The following is a 15856-nucleotide window of genomic DNA, read 5'->3' as shown; positions in this document are numbered from 1 at the left end:
GTGGCCTCTCCCATTGCGGAGCACAGGCTCCGGACGCGCAGGCTCATTGGCCATGGCTCATGGGCCCAGCCACCCCGTGGCATGTGAGATCTTCCCGGACCGAGGCATGAACCTGTGTCCCCTGCATTGGCAGGCGGACTCTCAACCACTGCGCCACCAGGGAAGCCCATGATGAGCTGTTTTTGCAGTGACTGAAACACACAAATTGCTTTTTAAAATAATGAAGATAGGTTTATGGAGGTATACAATAAAACGCCCCCTATGCAATGTACAGTTTGATAAAAGTATAGCGTCTGGTAACCACTACCATAATCAAGATATTGAAAGTTTCATCTCCCCCAGAAGTTCCCTCATGCCCCTTTATAGTCAGCCCCTACTTCTTTCTCCAGCTCTTGGCAGATACTAATTGCTTCCTTTCCCTACAGTTTTACCTCTTCCTAAATGTCATAAAAATGGATGGATATACTCTGTAGCCTTTTGTGTCTGTCTTCTTCCACTTAGCATAATGCATTTGTGATTCATCTATGTTGTTGCATCATCAGTAGTTCAATCCCTTTATTTACTGAGTAGTATTTCACTGTGTGGATGTACCACAGTCTGTCTGTTCATTCACCAGTTTGGGTTGTTTATGTTTTTGGAAATTATGAATAAAGTCACTATAATTTGCCTACAGGTTTCACGTAAACGTTTTCATTTCTCTTGCGTAAATACCTAGGCATAGGATTGTTGGTTCGTATGCTAAGTGCATGTCTAACTTTATAAGAGACTGCCAAACTCTTTTCCAAAGCGATGGTGCCACGTTGTGTTCCCTCCAGCAGTGTTTGAGAGTCCCAGGTGCTTTGTGTTCTCACCACTACTGTTACTGGCAGGTTTTTTGTTTTGTTTTTGTTTGTGTGTGTGTGATTTTTTAGGTTTGTTTTGTTTTGTTTTTACTTTGTCCATTCTAACAGTTGTGTGATGGTACCTCATTGTCGTTTTAATTTGTATTTCCCTAATGACTAATGATGTTGAGCATCTTTCATGTGCTAATTTGCTGTTTGTAGATCTTCTCTTTTAAAATCTTTTGATTATTTTTATTGGTTTATTCTTTTTATTATTGAGTTTTGAGAGTTTTTTTTTTCTAGAAATAAATCCTTTATCAGATAGGTATCTGGCAAATGATTTTTCCCAGTCTAGGGACTGTCTTTTCATTTTCTTGATAGTGTCTTTGGAAGAGCAGGAGTTTTAAATTTTGATGAAGCCACCGACTACTTTTTAAATCCATTTCCTCATAAAGGATGTGGTAGATTTATCAATCCCAAATTCTGAGTGACCACCAAATTTAGAATTTCATTTTTTAATTTAGCAAAAATTTTTGTTTTCGTGTCTGTGAGCCATCACTTTTTTTGACTCTTCATTTTGTTTTCATTTGCATTACTGATGCTAGGGCTGGCTTTTTTATTTAAACAAAGTTTTGTTTTGTTTAATTACCCCACATAAACTATTACATATGTGATGAGCAGCAAAGCTGCACTGGGTGACAATGCCGAGTTATCAGGCAGGCTCACTCACTAGGCAAGTGGCTCTCTCACACACTGGCATTGTAGGGTGTGATGCAAATTTGTTTCTGAGCAGAAGTACAAATTACCGCATTTCCACTAAGATGTAAGCTCCTTGAGATCAGCGACTCTTTCTGTTTTGTTGCTAGCCCTAGAACAGGACCTAGTGCTCAGAAGATAATGATTGAATGCAATTCTCTGGCCTTCATGCAGAGCAATGCAGGGTGTCCCACAACACTGGAGGCTGTGGCTCTCAGGGTCAGCTGAGGACTGAGGCCAGTGCTACGAATGTCAAAGCTTGAATGGCAAGGGACAGCCAAGAGCCCTCTCCTGGGGACCTCACCTGCATCAGTTCTCTTTCTGCAGAGTGGAGAGAGAATCCCAGGGCCCTGACCTTGACTGGCATTCCTTAGGGGGGTCTTAGTTTCTGATCTGAGGGAGGAACTTAGGTAACTTCACACCAGTATTTTGAGAGGCACGTGGGGTAGTGAGAGCTGAATCTCTGTAACTAGGTGACTTAAAACCATTCATGGAATTTTGCCGTTCTGCCTTCTTCTGACTGCCCCAGGGGCTGCATAGCTCCTCCCTCCCGCCCCCAAGGTGGTGGAGGGATCAGGCCAAGGTTGAAGTCATTGGCAGAGCCGAAGCCAGGCTGCCTGTGGTGGGGCCCAGCTCATCTCCACCCCATCGCCCCGCTTGTGTCCTGGTACTATTTTGGCTTATGGTGTGTGGTTTCAGCTTTTGGGCCAGGTTTTAATCACAACACAGTCCCATCTTTTAAGGGTTGAGTGACCTCCCAGAGAGGAAACTGCTGAAGAGAAGATTGTCCTCAAACTTTGAGGCCTTCTCTTCCTTCTAAGAGTCTTATTTTAAAGGTAATTCAAGAGGGGAACAGTGGAAGCTCCAGATTTAGGGCAAGAGAAGAATCTGGGGGAAGGGTGTTTGTGTGTGTGTGTGTGTGTGTGTGTGTGTGTGTGTATGGGGTGGGTGGGTAGCTGGGTGGCCGTGGGCCACGGGCAGGGAGGTGGCAATTCACACAAAGTGGTCCCAGCTGCCCCTGGCTTACAGGCTAATCCTGGCTCTGCACCAGCCTGTCATTCAGTGTGCTGCTGTCATTAGTGGTTGAACATTTCTGAAAGTATTCTCTCTCAACTCTGACCACACGCCCCTTTGGGGAAGGGAGGGAGGGGCTAGGAGAGTAATGGGACCCACCCTGTTGTCACGCCCAGCTGCTCTGCAGAGGGACAAGGAGCCCAGGACCTAGAAGGAATCACGGGCCTGTCAGAGTCCGTGCGTGTGACACAACGAGTGTCGCATTTTCTATGCTGCCCCCCGACCCCCTGCCTTGTGGCCTGCTGCGCCCAGAGGGGTGAGCCCTCTGCTGTGGGCTGTGAGTACAAAATCACAGAGGCTTTTTTTCTTTTGTCCTTTTTTTTTTTTAATTAATTAATTTATTTTTGGCTGCACTGGGTCTTTGTTGCTGCGTGCGGGCTTTCTCTAGTTGCAGCGAGCGGGGCCTACTCTTTGCTGCGGTGCACAGGCTTCTCATTGCAGTGGCTTCTCTTGTTGCGGAGCATGGGCTCTAGGCACGCGGGCTTCAGTAGTTGTGTCGTGCGGGCTCAGTATTTGTGGCTCGTGGGCTGTAGAGCGCAGGTTCAGTAGCTGTGGCGCATGGGCTTAGTTGCTCCGCGGCATGTGGGATTTTCCTGGACCAAGGCTCGAACCTGTGTTCCCTGCCTTGGCAGGCGGATTCTTAACCACTGCGCCACCAGGGAAGCCCTTCTTTTGTCCTTTTAAGGGGATTCTTGTCTGAAATAAACCTTCTATTAACCAATTTGATCTCTCTCAAGCTCTCTGCCCTCAACACATATACGCACATTCACCAGTGGCTAACGACCATCTTTCCCTTTGGAACAGTCTGCACTCATTCTGCTTTCGAAGAGGACTTATGGTGAAATGCTCAATATTAATATTCCTTCCCATGGAGTGGGGACTCTGAGATATTTTTCTTGACTGAGGTGTGATTGACAGCTTTGATTTATAAAATTAGCTCAGGGAAAAATCAGACGGAAAAAGAGAGTCCAAATTAAATCTTTATTTCCACAGCTCAGTCGTACTCTCTCTATCCATTTTTAAGTGCCATGCAGCCTTAGGTACAAAGGGCTCCAGGGTTTGCTAGGTTTCTTTTTCTTCTTCTTTTTTTTCTTTTTTGTAGTTCTGGCCCCAAGAAAAAACTTTATTTTTTCTTTTTAAATAATTGTATTTCTTCCTTGCTCAAAAGTAGACATGCTTAATGAAGAAAATCAGAAAAACCCAGAAAAGCACAAAGGAAACACTAAAGGCATCCATATTCCCAACGTCCAAAGATAATCACTGTTAGCATTTTGGTTTATACTCATCGTGTTGGAGAAGGTAGTCAGTGGAGGCACTTCTTATTCCTCCAGGAATCTCTGAGTTTGTTGCGCTGTAAGTTTGTCCCAACATACGGGACCAGAATGTCTCACCAGCAGAGATGTTCTGGTGGGTATGGAGCCTCCCAGTGGGGGGAGCTTTCTTTCTTCCTTCCTTTCTTCCTTCCTTCCTTTCTTCCTTTCTTTTTTTCTTTCTTTCTTTCTTTCTTTTTTCTTTCTTTCTTTCTTATTGTTGCTGTTTATTTTTTAAAAAATTTTATTGGGGTATAGTTGATTTACAAAGTTGTGTTAGTTTCAGGTGTACAGCAAAGTGAATCTGTTATACATATATGCATCTTTTTTTTTTTTTTAAAGATTTTTGATGTGGACCATTTTAAAAGTCTTTATTGAATTTCTTACAATATTGTTTCTGTTTTATGTTTTGGTTTTTTGGTCCCGAGGCGTGTGGGATCTTAGCTCCCTGACCAGGGATCGAACCTGCACCCCCTGCATTGGAAGGTGAAGTCTTAACCACTGGACCACGACGGAAGTCCCTATCCACTCTTTTTTAGATTCTTTTCCCATATAGGCCATTACAGGATATTGAGTTGAGTTCCCTGTGCTATTATACAGTAGGTCCTTATTAGTTATCTATTTTATATATAGTAGTGTGTATGTGTCAATCCCAGTCTTCCAATTTATCCCTTCCCCTGCTTATCCCCTGGTAACTATAAGTTTATTTTCTACATTTGTGACTATTTCTGGGAACTTTCTGTTAGAGGTCTTCGTCTCGCCATTGACCAAATGACCAATGAATAACCTGGAAGGGATTCAGCTTAAGTCCAGGCTTCCCACCCCCAGCCTCCAACCAGAGAGCGTGGGCTCTTGACCTTAGAGCACCTGGATTCGAATCTTTGCTCCATTGCTCACTTTCTCGGTGTCTGTTTTCACCTGTAAAATGAGCATAATAATAGTAAGCCACCTCTAGGGTTGCCAGGTTAAATGAGATAATATATGCAAAGTGCACAGCACACCACAGGTACCTGGAACTTAATATTCCAGCTCAATGAATATTAAATTCTTCCATAGTCATTGTTTTCACGTTTATTGTTGGTGGTATTGTCACTGCCCCAAGTCCCGTGGTTGTAAATTGTTCTCTGGATCTCTGTTTCTCTGCCTGGAGAGGGGTGGTCTTTTCTTCACTGGGTAGTACTTAAATCATCTCACTGTTGAAAAGTAGTATGTAATGAGTAGGAAGTAGAATAACCTCCTTTGACAAAACTGAGAAAGGCAGGGAAGCTTAGACATTTCCATCAAGTGAACAAAATCAAGCTACCACAGGACCGTGAGAACATGTACTGTCTGTTGCCTTGTGTCCTCTGAAGATGTTAGATCGAGCCTCTGCCGCTGTATTCCACCATTTTCCTTGCGGTACAGATCCCTCTCTGCATTTGTTCCTCATTTACTTGCATGGATGTTGAATCACCTTTCCTAGATAAAACATGTCAACATACACATTGGTTGCAGTTGTCTAATGCCCCTTGACTTTTATTCCCAAGGCAAGCATGTTTCTAGCCATAGAGAATATGGATTTGGATAAGTTTTGGGCTCTTTTTTGGCCAATGGGAGAAACATGTCATCTGTAGCCTGTTCAGTGATTCTTGTTTATTTCTTACATTCAAGCCCAATAAAAATAATGTGATGGTCACGGGATATTTTGCCAGTTATTTCAGATGTGGGGGAAATTCACTCTGGATTTGTTTACTTCAAATGGAAAAGTTTACCGAAAGTTGCCTTCTGTGCTTTTACCAAGAAGGAAGCTTACATGGGTCTCTCCATTCAGGGCCAGCTTCTGTCGAGTCAAAGACCAGAAGGACTATTACGGGGCTTATTTCCCATAAATAGCAAGAGAGGGAATACAGTGAGTTAGGTGGGGCACACCTCTGTCTTTTTCACAGTGACTTATATCTGTCTGCTTTATATTTTGAACCCCCAGGACACACAGACATTCAGGTGGTTCAGCCAGAACAGCAACTGGTGAGCAGAGCCCCGGTACTAGCAGCCGGCAGCATCAGCCCCTCAAGAACCCAAGCCACAGTGGCTTGGCCAATGGCACAGGTGAGTGACAGCGCAGAGCACCAGCCCAGACTAAAGCATGGCCTCTAACTTGTTCTCACATGGAGTCGGGACCCTGCCTGCTGTGTCAGGATGCAGGGTGGGCGAGAGAAGACTCCCACACTAAGATGGAATTTGAATCCGTCAGTCTTTCCATGACCCGTCTTCTTTTCTCTCTGGCATAGTGTGTACAGCCAAGGTTATTCTCCACATGACTGTGCTCGTCTGAAATCTTCCTTTGTACAGAAATGAAAAGTATTGATATTTAAATTCATTTCTTATCAACATTGGATTTCTTTGCGAGGGGGGGCGATATCTTACTTACACATGACACGTTTTTTCATTTCCTTAATTTAAGGGACTAATCAGACTAGGGAGAAAGAAGACTAAGTATTGTTGTGAAGAGCTGGCTTAGAGAAGATGGCAGCACTGTTGAGCAGGTTGGGATGCTGGACCAGGAGCAAAGCCCAGCTGCCACTGGGGGGCCTCCTGTGGCTGTTCCACTGAGAGTATTTGGTCCATTTGAGAGCAGATAGCGCTTCCACATCCACATGGAACCTCTCTGCACTTGATCCTGCTTCCCCACAAGTGGGAAGAGAAGGACCTATTTCAGAACAAATCCATTTTTGTCGTGTTTTCCTTCTGTCTCATCCAGACAGTGTTGAATTAAAAAGGGGAAGGGACCAAAAAAAAGGTTTTTTTCCTTAACATCTTGAAGATTGTCATATCTTTTGTGACTGCTGGTCATTTGGTAATTTGTCTTAATTTGGGGCAGTTGGGGAAGGGACACGGGCGTTTGCTTTGGTAAGCTGGAGGTGGGGGAAATGCAGGTGTTTAAATCAGTAAGAGACACTGAAATAATTTTGTAGATGCTCGTGATAACAGAGGTGTGGCAGGAAGGACGGGAAGTTCAGAGCAGCACAGCTTCTTCACATAAGCGTTACCATGGTACTGTTCCTGCCCTTTGTGTGACAAACTTATTGAGCAGGAGAAGTCGATTGGGGTTACTTTCTAATGACTTTTAGTTCTCTTGCAGCACTGCATGAGGGCTGCAGAGCCCCTTTGATAGCTCAGGGTGCTTGGCTATACTGTCGTCTGCGGCAGACTGCAGGGTGGAGTGGCCTGTGTCCCGCAAGGCTCACTGTGTGTGCAGTGGCCTGACTTTCTCCCTGGAGTTTGGGACCCGCCTGCAGGAATTGAGTTAGCGAGCTCGCCCCGAGGCTTGAGGACGAGGGTGAGCTGGAGGTGAGGGGCATAAGCGGTAGCTGTCTCAGCCTGCCTGGCGCTCCTTTGCCAGCCATCGTGTGCAAGTGCTGGAACTGCCAGTTACAGAAGCCGGGGGTGGCCTGGCTTCCCGTTTGTGTGGTGGGGACAGTGAGGTGGGGGCTGTGGACTGCGTTACAGAATACTGTATGCAGCTCCGCGAGCACCAGTAAACATGTTTCTCTTAAGCAAATAAGTCACTTGTGGGAATTCCCTGGTGGTCCAGTGGTTAGGACTTGGCTCTTTCACTGCCAGGGCCCAGGTTAAACCCCTGGTCCGGGAACTAAGATCCCACAAGCCATGTGGCGTGATGAAATAAAAAAGCCACTCATAGATGAGGGCCGGTGTTCACAAACGGGCAAGGGGAACTGGCTTTGGAACCAGTTGTTTCCTGGATGCCACAGGTGTGATACCAGCCTCTTTGTTCCTCCAGGGGCCTGCATCGTTGTGATGCTGGTCTCCCCCAGCCATCTCTGCTTGTCTTACAAAAACTATGGGTAGGACTTCCCGGATTGTCCTGTGGTTGGGACTGCATGCCTCCAATGCAGGGGGTGCAGCTTCGATCCCGGGTTGGGGAACTAGGATCCCACATGCCGCGTGGCACAGCCAAACCCCCCCGCAAAAACAACCCCTCCCCCCGCAAAAAAAACCCCAAAAAACGCCTATGGGTAAATTGCCTTTCTGTGGTGATGGTCTTTGAGTAACTCTCATTGGACATTTAAACAGGTCTGTGTTTCCCCTACTCTTATTTTTAGGTACCTTTGTGTATTGTCCTTATCTCCAGGAACATTATGTATTTCAGCAGATGAGGCACGTGCCAGCCACGTCTTCCGAAAGCCAAATATCTGTAACCCCAAACTGCCTTGGAGATGTCTTATGGTGCTGTGTCTGAATGCCCAAACTGTTCCCAAACATGTCTGTGAAGGACAGTCATTGAATGTTAGGGATTTCTGCCTGTTAAAATACAGGGCTTGGCCCCTATCTTGTTTCCTTTCTGCTCTGATGACGGTTCACATTTGGCTCACAGCCAGCCTGGACTTTGTAGGCTTTTTAATGTCTATCCAGGGGGTACAGAAAGATCTCACCTTTCCTTGGGGAGCAGACAGAAGCGCCCCTCTTTGGTAGCATAAAACTAGAAGGGGGTTGAGGCGCTGATTGAGGACATCTCCATCCCTGTATGGACATACAGGTATATGGACATCTCCATATACTGCTGTTCGAACTGCTAGGACCAGTTCCAAAATGGTGGTGGTAGAGAGCCGTGCTTCCAGGAAACGTTTCCAGAGACATACAAGATTTATTTAGCAAGGCTTTTTGGCTGTGCTCTGCAGCTATGCATGAAAAAGACATTTGGGGCAAAGACGGAGCTGACTTCCAGGTGTTTTTTTCACATCACAACTGTAAAGTATCCGTTTTTATAAAAAGAAGGTGAATGGCGGTCTGTCTGTATAAATATTATATCTCTGAGTTTTAGAAGTGGTGGAATCAAGGACTAGGCTAATGGTATAGCACTTTATTGGGACTTGTGTGCAATGATTTACTTTCTAATTTTTTCTTGAAAACTTTACCCGCCCCCCCCCCCCCCCGCAAAAAAAAAAATTACATCTCTCACTCATTCCTCCCTTAAATGTGATTTCCATGCATGTAAGGTGGGGAGTCACACTGACTGCAGTCAGATTCTGCCCCCGGTGTATAGCACGTGTGTAAGACCCAGGGACTAGTTGGGCCTTAGTTTTCTCATTAATAAAATTAGGACAAGATTATATATCTCATAGCGTTGTTATAAGGAATAAATTATATAAAACATGTAGCATGTCTAGCACAGTGCCTGGGACATAGTAAGCTCTCAGTTAGCTTTTGTCTTTAAGAATAATTTCATATGGTTATAATTATGCAGCGTGAATAGGTATTCTTTTTTCCATTTCATTATTTTTGTTACACGTGTTCATGTATCAGTGGTCTTCTTGTTTACCTTTTTTTAGTGGCCTCATACTATTTCATAGTTAATATGCCATAACTCATATAACCATTCTGCAGTGCTTGTGTATTTCCCTTTTGTAAAACAAAATCCTGATGTAAACATTCTTTGCATACAACTTTGTTTCTTCCAGAATGGAGTTCTTGAGTCAAAGGATGCAAATTTTTAAAATCTAAAGTGTGTTACCAGAGTGCCTTCCAAAAGGTTTGAAATAATCATACATCCCAAGGCACTGTAAAATTTTCCTCATGGCATATGAGGTTTATTTTTCCCTTGACCTTGTAAATACTGGTTTGTCATTTTGCTAACAGGTATTGGGTGCCACCTCATCGTTTAACCTCATTGCATTTCTACAATTATCAGTTGCTTTTCTCTTAAGCGACTTTTTTCATGGTGTTCAGTTATTTGTCTCATGGAGTTATAGATATTTATTTTAGAGATTTATATAGTCTAAGTACAGGTTTTTAATAAAATTGTGGCAAAATGCGCATAACATAAAATTTACCATATAAACCATTTTTAAGTGTATGATTCAGTAGCATTGGGCACATTCACAGTGTTGTGCAACTTTACCACTATCCATTTCCAGAACCTTTTCATCATCCCAAACTGAAACTCTGTACCTTTTACACAAAAACATTCTCCCTTCCTCCTACCCCCCAGCCCCAGCCCCTGGTAACCTTCGTTCTGCTTTATGTCTGTATGAATTTGCTTGTTCTAGGTACCTTTTGTCCCTGGCTTATTTCACTTAGCATAATGTTTTCAAGATTCATCCATGTTGTAGCATGGGTCAGGGTTTCATTCCTTTTTCAGGCTGAATAATATTCTGTTGTATGTTTTTACCATGTTTAATTTATCCATTCATCTGTTGATAGACATTTGGGTTGTGTCCACTCCTTGGCTATTGTGAATGCTGCTGTGAACATGGGTGTCCAAGTATCTGTTTGAGTGTGTTCTTTCAATTCTTTTGGCTGTATACCTTGGAGTAGAGTTGATGGGTCATAGGGTAATTCTATGTTTAGCGTTTGAGGAACCCTCGAACTGTTTTCCAGAACAGCTGTACTGTCTTTTCCCACCAGCAGTGAATGAGCATTCCAATTTTTTAATATCCTTGCCAACACTTGTTTTTTTCTGTTTTTTTTTTTTTGTTTTGTTTTGTTTTTCCCATACTAGCCGTCCTAATGGGTGTGAAGTATCTAGGTACAAGTTATATCTGTTATTTGTATGATTATAAGTTTTCCCCCTATATCATTGTTTCGCCTTTTGTCTCATTTTCTATGGTTTTTGTAGCAAAGGAGTTAAAAACTTAAAAAAAATTGTGCCTGAGCATTTTTTTAATATTTATAATTTTAACTTTTGCTTCAGTAGTGAAAAGATTCTCTTGTCTCTAGATGGAATAAATATGTTCTGTTTTACTTTTTTTTCATGTTAAAAATATCCCACTGGAAATTATACTGGTTTATCTGTATCTATACATTCATAAATATAATGAAAGTTGGGTTTCAATTAATTTTTCTCTATAGCAGGGTCCTGTTATCCTGTAAACATTAATTACTTTTTTTCTTTCTGTGGTTTTACTCAGTGTTTATCACTTACTGTATTCTTATATGCAGTGAGTATTCATTTCTGGACTCTTTACTTATCCCATTTATTTCTGGTTTTGAGCCAGTCTTGCGTGATTTTGATTATAGACATGTTATAGGATGTTTTTCTAATGTCTGGAAGGGTTAGTCCTACCTTATTGCTTTTTCTCCGTGATATTTTTTGATAGTTTATACATTTTCAAAACAAATTTCAGACTTTGAATGCTTAGAAGCATGGTGGAATGTAAGTGGAAACTGTATGAATCTACATATTGAGCAAGGAAAGATTGAACTTTCCCATCAGGTGACATGGTATGGCTTTATCCATTTTTAAGTTTTTCTTCTTTTTTCCATCTAATTTAATTGCTTTTAAAAATATAATCCTCACCCACCCTGTGTCATACTAATTATGAAATATTTTTCTAGTTTTGGTCTGCTCCCTCGAAGAGCTGAGTTGATCGATTGCATTGGAAGGCATTGCTTGGGTTTCACGGGTGAGAGATACCGACTGCTTTACCGTGTATCATAAGTTACGAGCTGATCTTCAGTTTAAAAAGCTTCCATTGTCGGCAGTCGCCTTCTCCATGCCCGAGTGAGGGGGCTGAAAAGACCTGTGTGTCCAGTGAGAGTCTGTGCTACACCACACACACACCTAAAGATCTTGGAACACACAGTGAGCTGGCAGCCTGTCTAGGATTAAGAAAAAGAATTTCCAATTCCTGATCTCTTTTTGCCAACTGTGACTAGAGTATGTCTTAGTCCTGAATGAATATCTGATTCAGAAAGTTAGAATGTTTAACCAACATCACAGAGGGAACCTTGTGAAATACCCACAGTTGCAGAAATCAGCCATTTACCACCTTATCCCATTTACCCTCTCATCTTGGTACCCAGCTTTTCTTTCCCACACAGGAAAGCCATCTAAGCCATCTTCATTTCTCCTCCTCCCACCTCCTTCCATTGTTTTTGTTTAATAGTCTTCTGGTTTTGAGTGCTGGTTCTGCTACTTGGCACCTCTCTGAGTGGTACCTCTGGGAACCTCAGTTTTACCTTCAGTAAAATGGGAATAATACTACCTTCCTCATGGGGTTATTAGGAGGATAAGTGAGCTAATGAGAACGAACTTGTGAAAAGCAGCACGGGATCCTGGATTGGATCTTGGAATAGTAAAAGGACATTAGTGGAAAACCTGGTGAAATCCAAATAAATTCTAGAATTTAATTAATAGTAATATACTAATGTTATGTTTTTAGTTTTGACAAATGTGCCCTAGTTCAGCAAGGTAGTATCTTTGTACTATCTTTGTACTATCTTTGTAACTTTTCTATAAATTTAAAACTATTCCAAAATTTAAAAAATTTAAAAAGAACCTGCTTTGCAAGTGATAGTGTTACCCAAATGTGAGGTGGTTTTATTTCATATATCTTTTGCTAGATTATTAGGCCTATTAAACAAGTATTTATTCAATCAATATTTATTGAATGCCATTTTGACAGTGTGAATAAGTATGAAATAAGGACAGTGTGAAGAAGTATGAAATAAGGCCTCTGCCCTATAGTCTGTTTCAGGGAAAAAAGCTGAAAAACCCCAGTCAGCCAAGTACCAACACAGCAGTTGTCACAGGGGCTGCGAGGTTGAGTAGCCAAGGCCACAGGTGCTGTAGGCTCTGCAAAGGGATCCGTCTGGGCTGAAGTGGTGGGGAGAGCCTCTAGGGAAGGAGGGCTGAAGTGAGCAAAGGGGTGGAGACAAGAATGTAGTAGGTAGAGAATGGAAGTAGCAAAAAATGAAGGAAAACAAATTTGCCTTCATTCTCAAGAAGGATGCTGTGTTTTGGGGGAGATAAGTTGTGTACATCAAATAATTATGATTAATAGAGAACACTGGCTATACTGAATAGAGCTTAAATGTAAAATACAGCAATTTTCTAAGGCATGATGAAATTGTAACTCTTCGTCTTTGTCAATCCAGTTTTTCTCTCTACTTGAAGTCATGGCTCAAGTGTGGCGCTCTGTCACTTATTTTACCAGGGTGGCCATGACGCAGTAACTGAATTATCTGAACTTTGGTTTCTTCTGACTGTAAGCTGTGATGGTTTGGATTTACTTCTGAGGTTTCAAGCCCTTATGTTCTAAGAACATGTGTGTATATACAGGCATACCTTTGTTTTATCTCTTTTTGCTTTATTGTGCTTCACAGATATTACATTTTTTCTTCTTCTTCTTCTTTTTTTTTTTTTTTTTACAAATTGGAGGTTTGTGGCAACGCTGCATCAAGCAAATCTGCCGGCACCATTTTTCCAATAGCATTTGCTCACTTCGTGTCTCTGTGTCATATTTTGGTAACTCTTGCAATGTTTCTTTTTTTTTTGGCCATGCCGTGTGGCTTGTGGGACCTTAGTTCCCTGACCAGGGATTGAACCTGGGCCCTCGGCAGTGAAAGTGCGGAGTCCTTACCACCGGACCACCAGAGAATTCCCCAGTTCTTGCAATATCTCAAACCCTCCACCAGCAAAAAGATTACAACTCACTCAGATGATGGTTAGCATTTTAGCAATAAAGTATACACTGTATTTTAAGATATCATGCTATTATTGTACACTTAATAGACTGCAATATAGCATAAACAAAACTTACACGCACCAGAAAACCGAAAAACTTGCTTTATTGCGATATTTGCTTTATTGTGGTGGTCTGGAACCAAACCTGCAATATCTCTGAGGTATGCCCGTACGCACACACATACAGAGTCTTTGAGAGCAGAGAGTTTAAGCATGGACACATAAAGTTTCAACGCTAGGATATCTGGCTTTCACATTCAGTTTCCAAATCTAAACTCGAGAAACCACAAAGCTCTTAAACAGATGAACTGCTCTGGTGAATCAAAGGCTCTCGGGAAGCTCTGTGGACAGATGCAGTCCTGGTGGGAACCCTTCTAACTAGATTTGCAGCGGCATGACCGGTCAGGTCCAAATAGTATTGACTAGGCGGTCTTTTCCACTGGCATGCTACAGGGCTCTGGTTTTGTTCCTTTCCTGGTTGAAAATTTCATTAAAAATTTTTTAATAGGCAGTACATATATGTTGTCAACACTTTAAAGGTATAAAAGCTTAAACAGTGTAAAGAAAGTCTCCTTCCTATTCTGGTCTTCCAGCTTCCCCTTCCCTCCCCAGAGGCAGTCACTGTTGTGTTTCGTATGATTCTTTCCAAGATATTCTTTGAATATACAAGCATATTCGTTGAACATACACACACAAATGGTAGCACAATATATATGCTGTTCTGCAGTTTACCACTTATTAATTATCTTAGAATTTTTTCCAAAGAACTTGAAGCCACCTTGAAGATCTTTGGCCCTTCCCTCTTCTGCTAACCCCAGCCAAAGATGGGGACAATTTTAGTTTCAATAAGAACAATAATCACAAAAGATTGAAATGCTTTAAATATATTTAAATCCAAGAACTCATAATGATTTTTAAACAGAGCAAAAGTTCACTGTTTGTTTTTGGAGAACATGAGAGTATTAACTCATTCTTCTGAAAACTGGTAAATGAAAGGAAAGACTCAAGCAATTCTCTTGCCTTTTTTTTACAAACTGAACCTCAAGGTAACCAGATAGTTGATAGGGGAAATTTCTCTTTAGAGGCGTGATAGAATTAGAATATTACTATTTTTCGGTTCTTTACCAGTTAGTGGATTTAGGCAATAATCATCAATGGCTGCTAACATTGCAAAAGAGAAATGACCAGACATTATGTGCCTCTCCTGATGGGAGTACACACTCCATCTGTGCCACAGACATTGAATATGTACAAAAGTAAAAAGGAATATTACAATGAACCCATCACCCAGCTTTGACTGTTATTGACTCATGGCCATTTTAATTTCACCTGTAGGCCCCCCGACCTCTCTCTGTACCCACCCAAGCTTCCCCCCACCTCCCAATTATTGTATTTAAATTTTTGGTATTGCCCAGCTGCACTCCACAGAGGTTCTAGCAGTTTCTCCTCTTACCAGCAGTATGTGAAAATCCAGTTTTTCTTACATTCTTATCAGTGTGGTTGAATATTTTTCACTCTTGCTAGTGTGGTAGGTTAAAAAATGGCATTTCATTATAGCCTTAAATTGCATTTTTTGGTCTCATAATTGAGGTTGAGCATCTTTTCGTATGTTTAGGGGTAATTTGTATTTCCTTAACTGTGAAGTGTCTGCATATTTTTGGTCTTTTTCTTACTGTTTTTTTTTTATTAATTAATTTATTTTTGGCTGCGTTTGGTTTTCATTGCTGTGTGGGCTTTCTTTAGCTGCGGCGAGGTGGGGGCTACTCTTCATCTCTGTGCGTGGGCTTCTCATTGCGGTGGCTTCTCTTATTGTGGAGCACGGGCTCTAGGCGCGTGGGCTTCAGTAGTTGTGACACGTGGGCTCAGTAGTTGTGGCTGTTGGGCTGTAGAGCACAGGCTCAGTAGTTGTGGCGCACAGGCTCAGTTGCTCCACGGCGTGTGGGATCTTCCTGGACCAGGGCTCGAACCCGTGTCTCCTGCATTGGTAGGTGGGTTCTTAAGCACTGCGCCACCAGGGAAGTCCCTTTCTTACTGTTTTGTAGAGGCTTTTTTTCATATCAAAGAAATTAGCACCTGGTTTGTAATATGAATTGATAATAATCTTTCCCAGTTTGTTGTTTTTCTTTTGATTTTAATTTTGCTTATGGTGGTTTTTTGCCATTTAGATTAAAAAAAAATTAATGTAGTTGAATTCATCAATACTTTATGACTTTTAGATTCTGTCTTTTCCACTTTGAGATTATAAAACTGTTCTCCATTTTCTTTGGTTCCTCTGTGATTTCATTTTTTATGTCAAAATCTCTGATCTCTTTGGAATTTATTTTGATGTAAGGAGTGAGGTAGGAATATGTCTCAGTTTTTGTCCAATATACTACCCACTTGTCACAGTACCATTTACTGAATAGTCTGTCTTTTCTTCAGGAATTTAAGAT

The 15856-nt window shown here is 42.0% G+C and overlaps 1 protein-coding gene across 3 annotated transcripts in view; it reads left to right on the top strand.

Annotated features, from left to right (window-relative positions):
- WWP2 (WW domain containing E3 ubiquitin protein ligase 2) overlaps window positions 1-15856 on the top strand; it is a 145721-nt gene that overhangs the window by 78612 nt on the left and 51253 nt on the right. For all 3 annotated transcript variants that reach the window (XM_027119422.1, XM_027119423.1, XM_027119424.1), the window contains exon 7: window positions 5925-6046. In XM_027119422.1, coding sequence (XP_026975223.1) covers window positions 5925-6046 — 122 coding nt within the window. The remainder of the gene's footprint in view (window positions 1-5924; window positions 6047-15856) is intronic.

Source organism: Aethalodelphis obliquidens, unplaced genomic scaffold, assembly GCF_003676395.1.
Source record: "Aethalodelphis obliquidens isolate GAN/ISIS:26980383/991018 unplaced genomic scaffold, ASM367639v1 scaffold20, whole genome shotgun sequence".
NCBI classification, from domain to species: Eukaryota; Metazoa; Chordata; class Mammalia; order Artiodactyla; family Delphinidae; genus Aethalodelphis; species Aethalodelphis obliquidens.
Note: the sequence above shows the minus strand (reverse complement) of the source record. Positions and strands in the feature narration are given on the sequence as shown.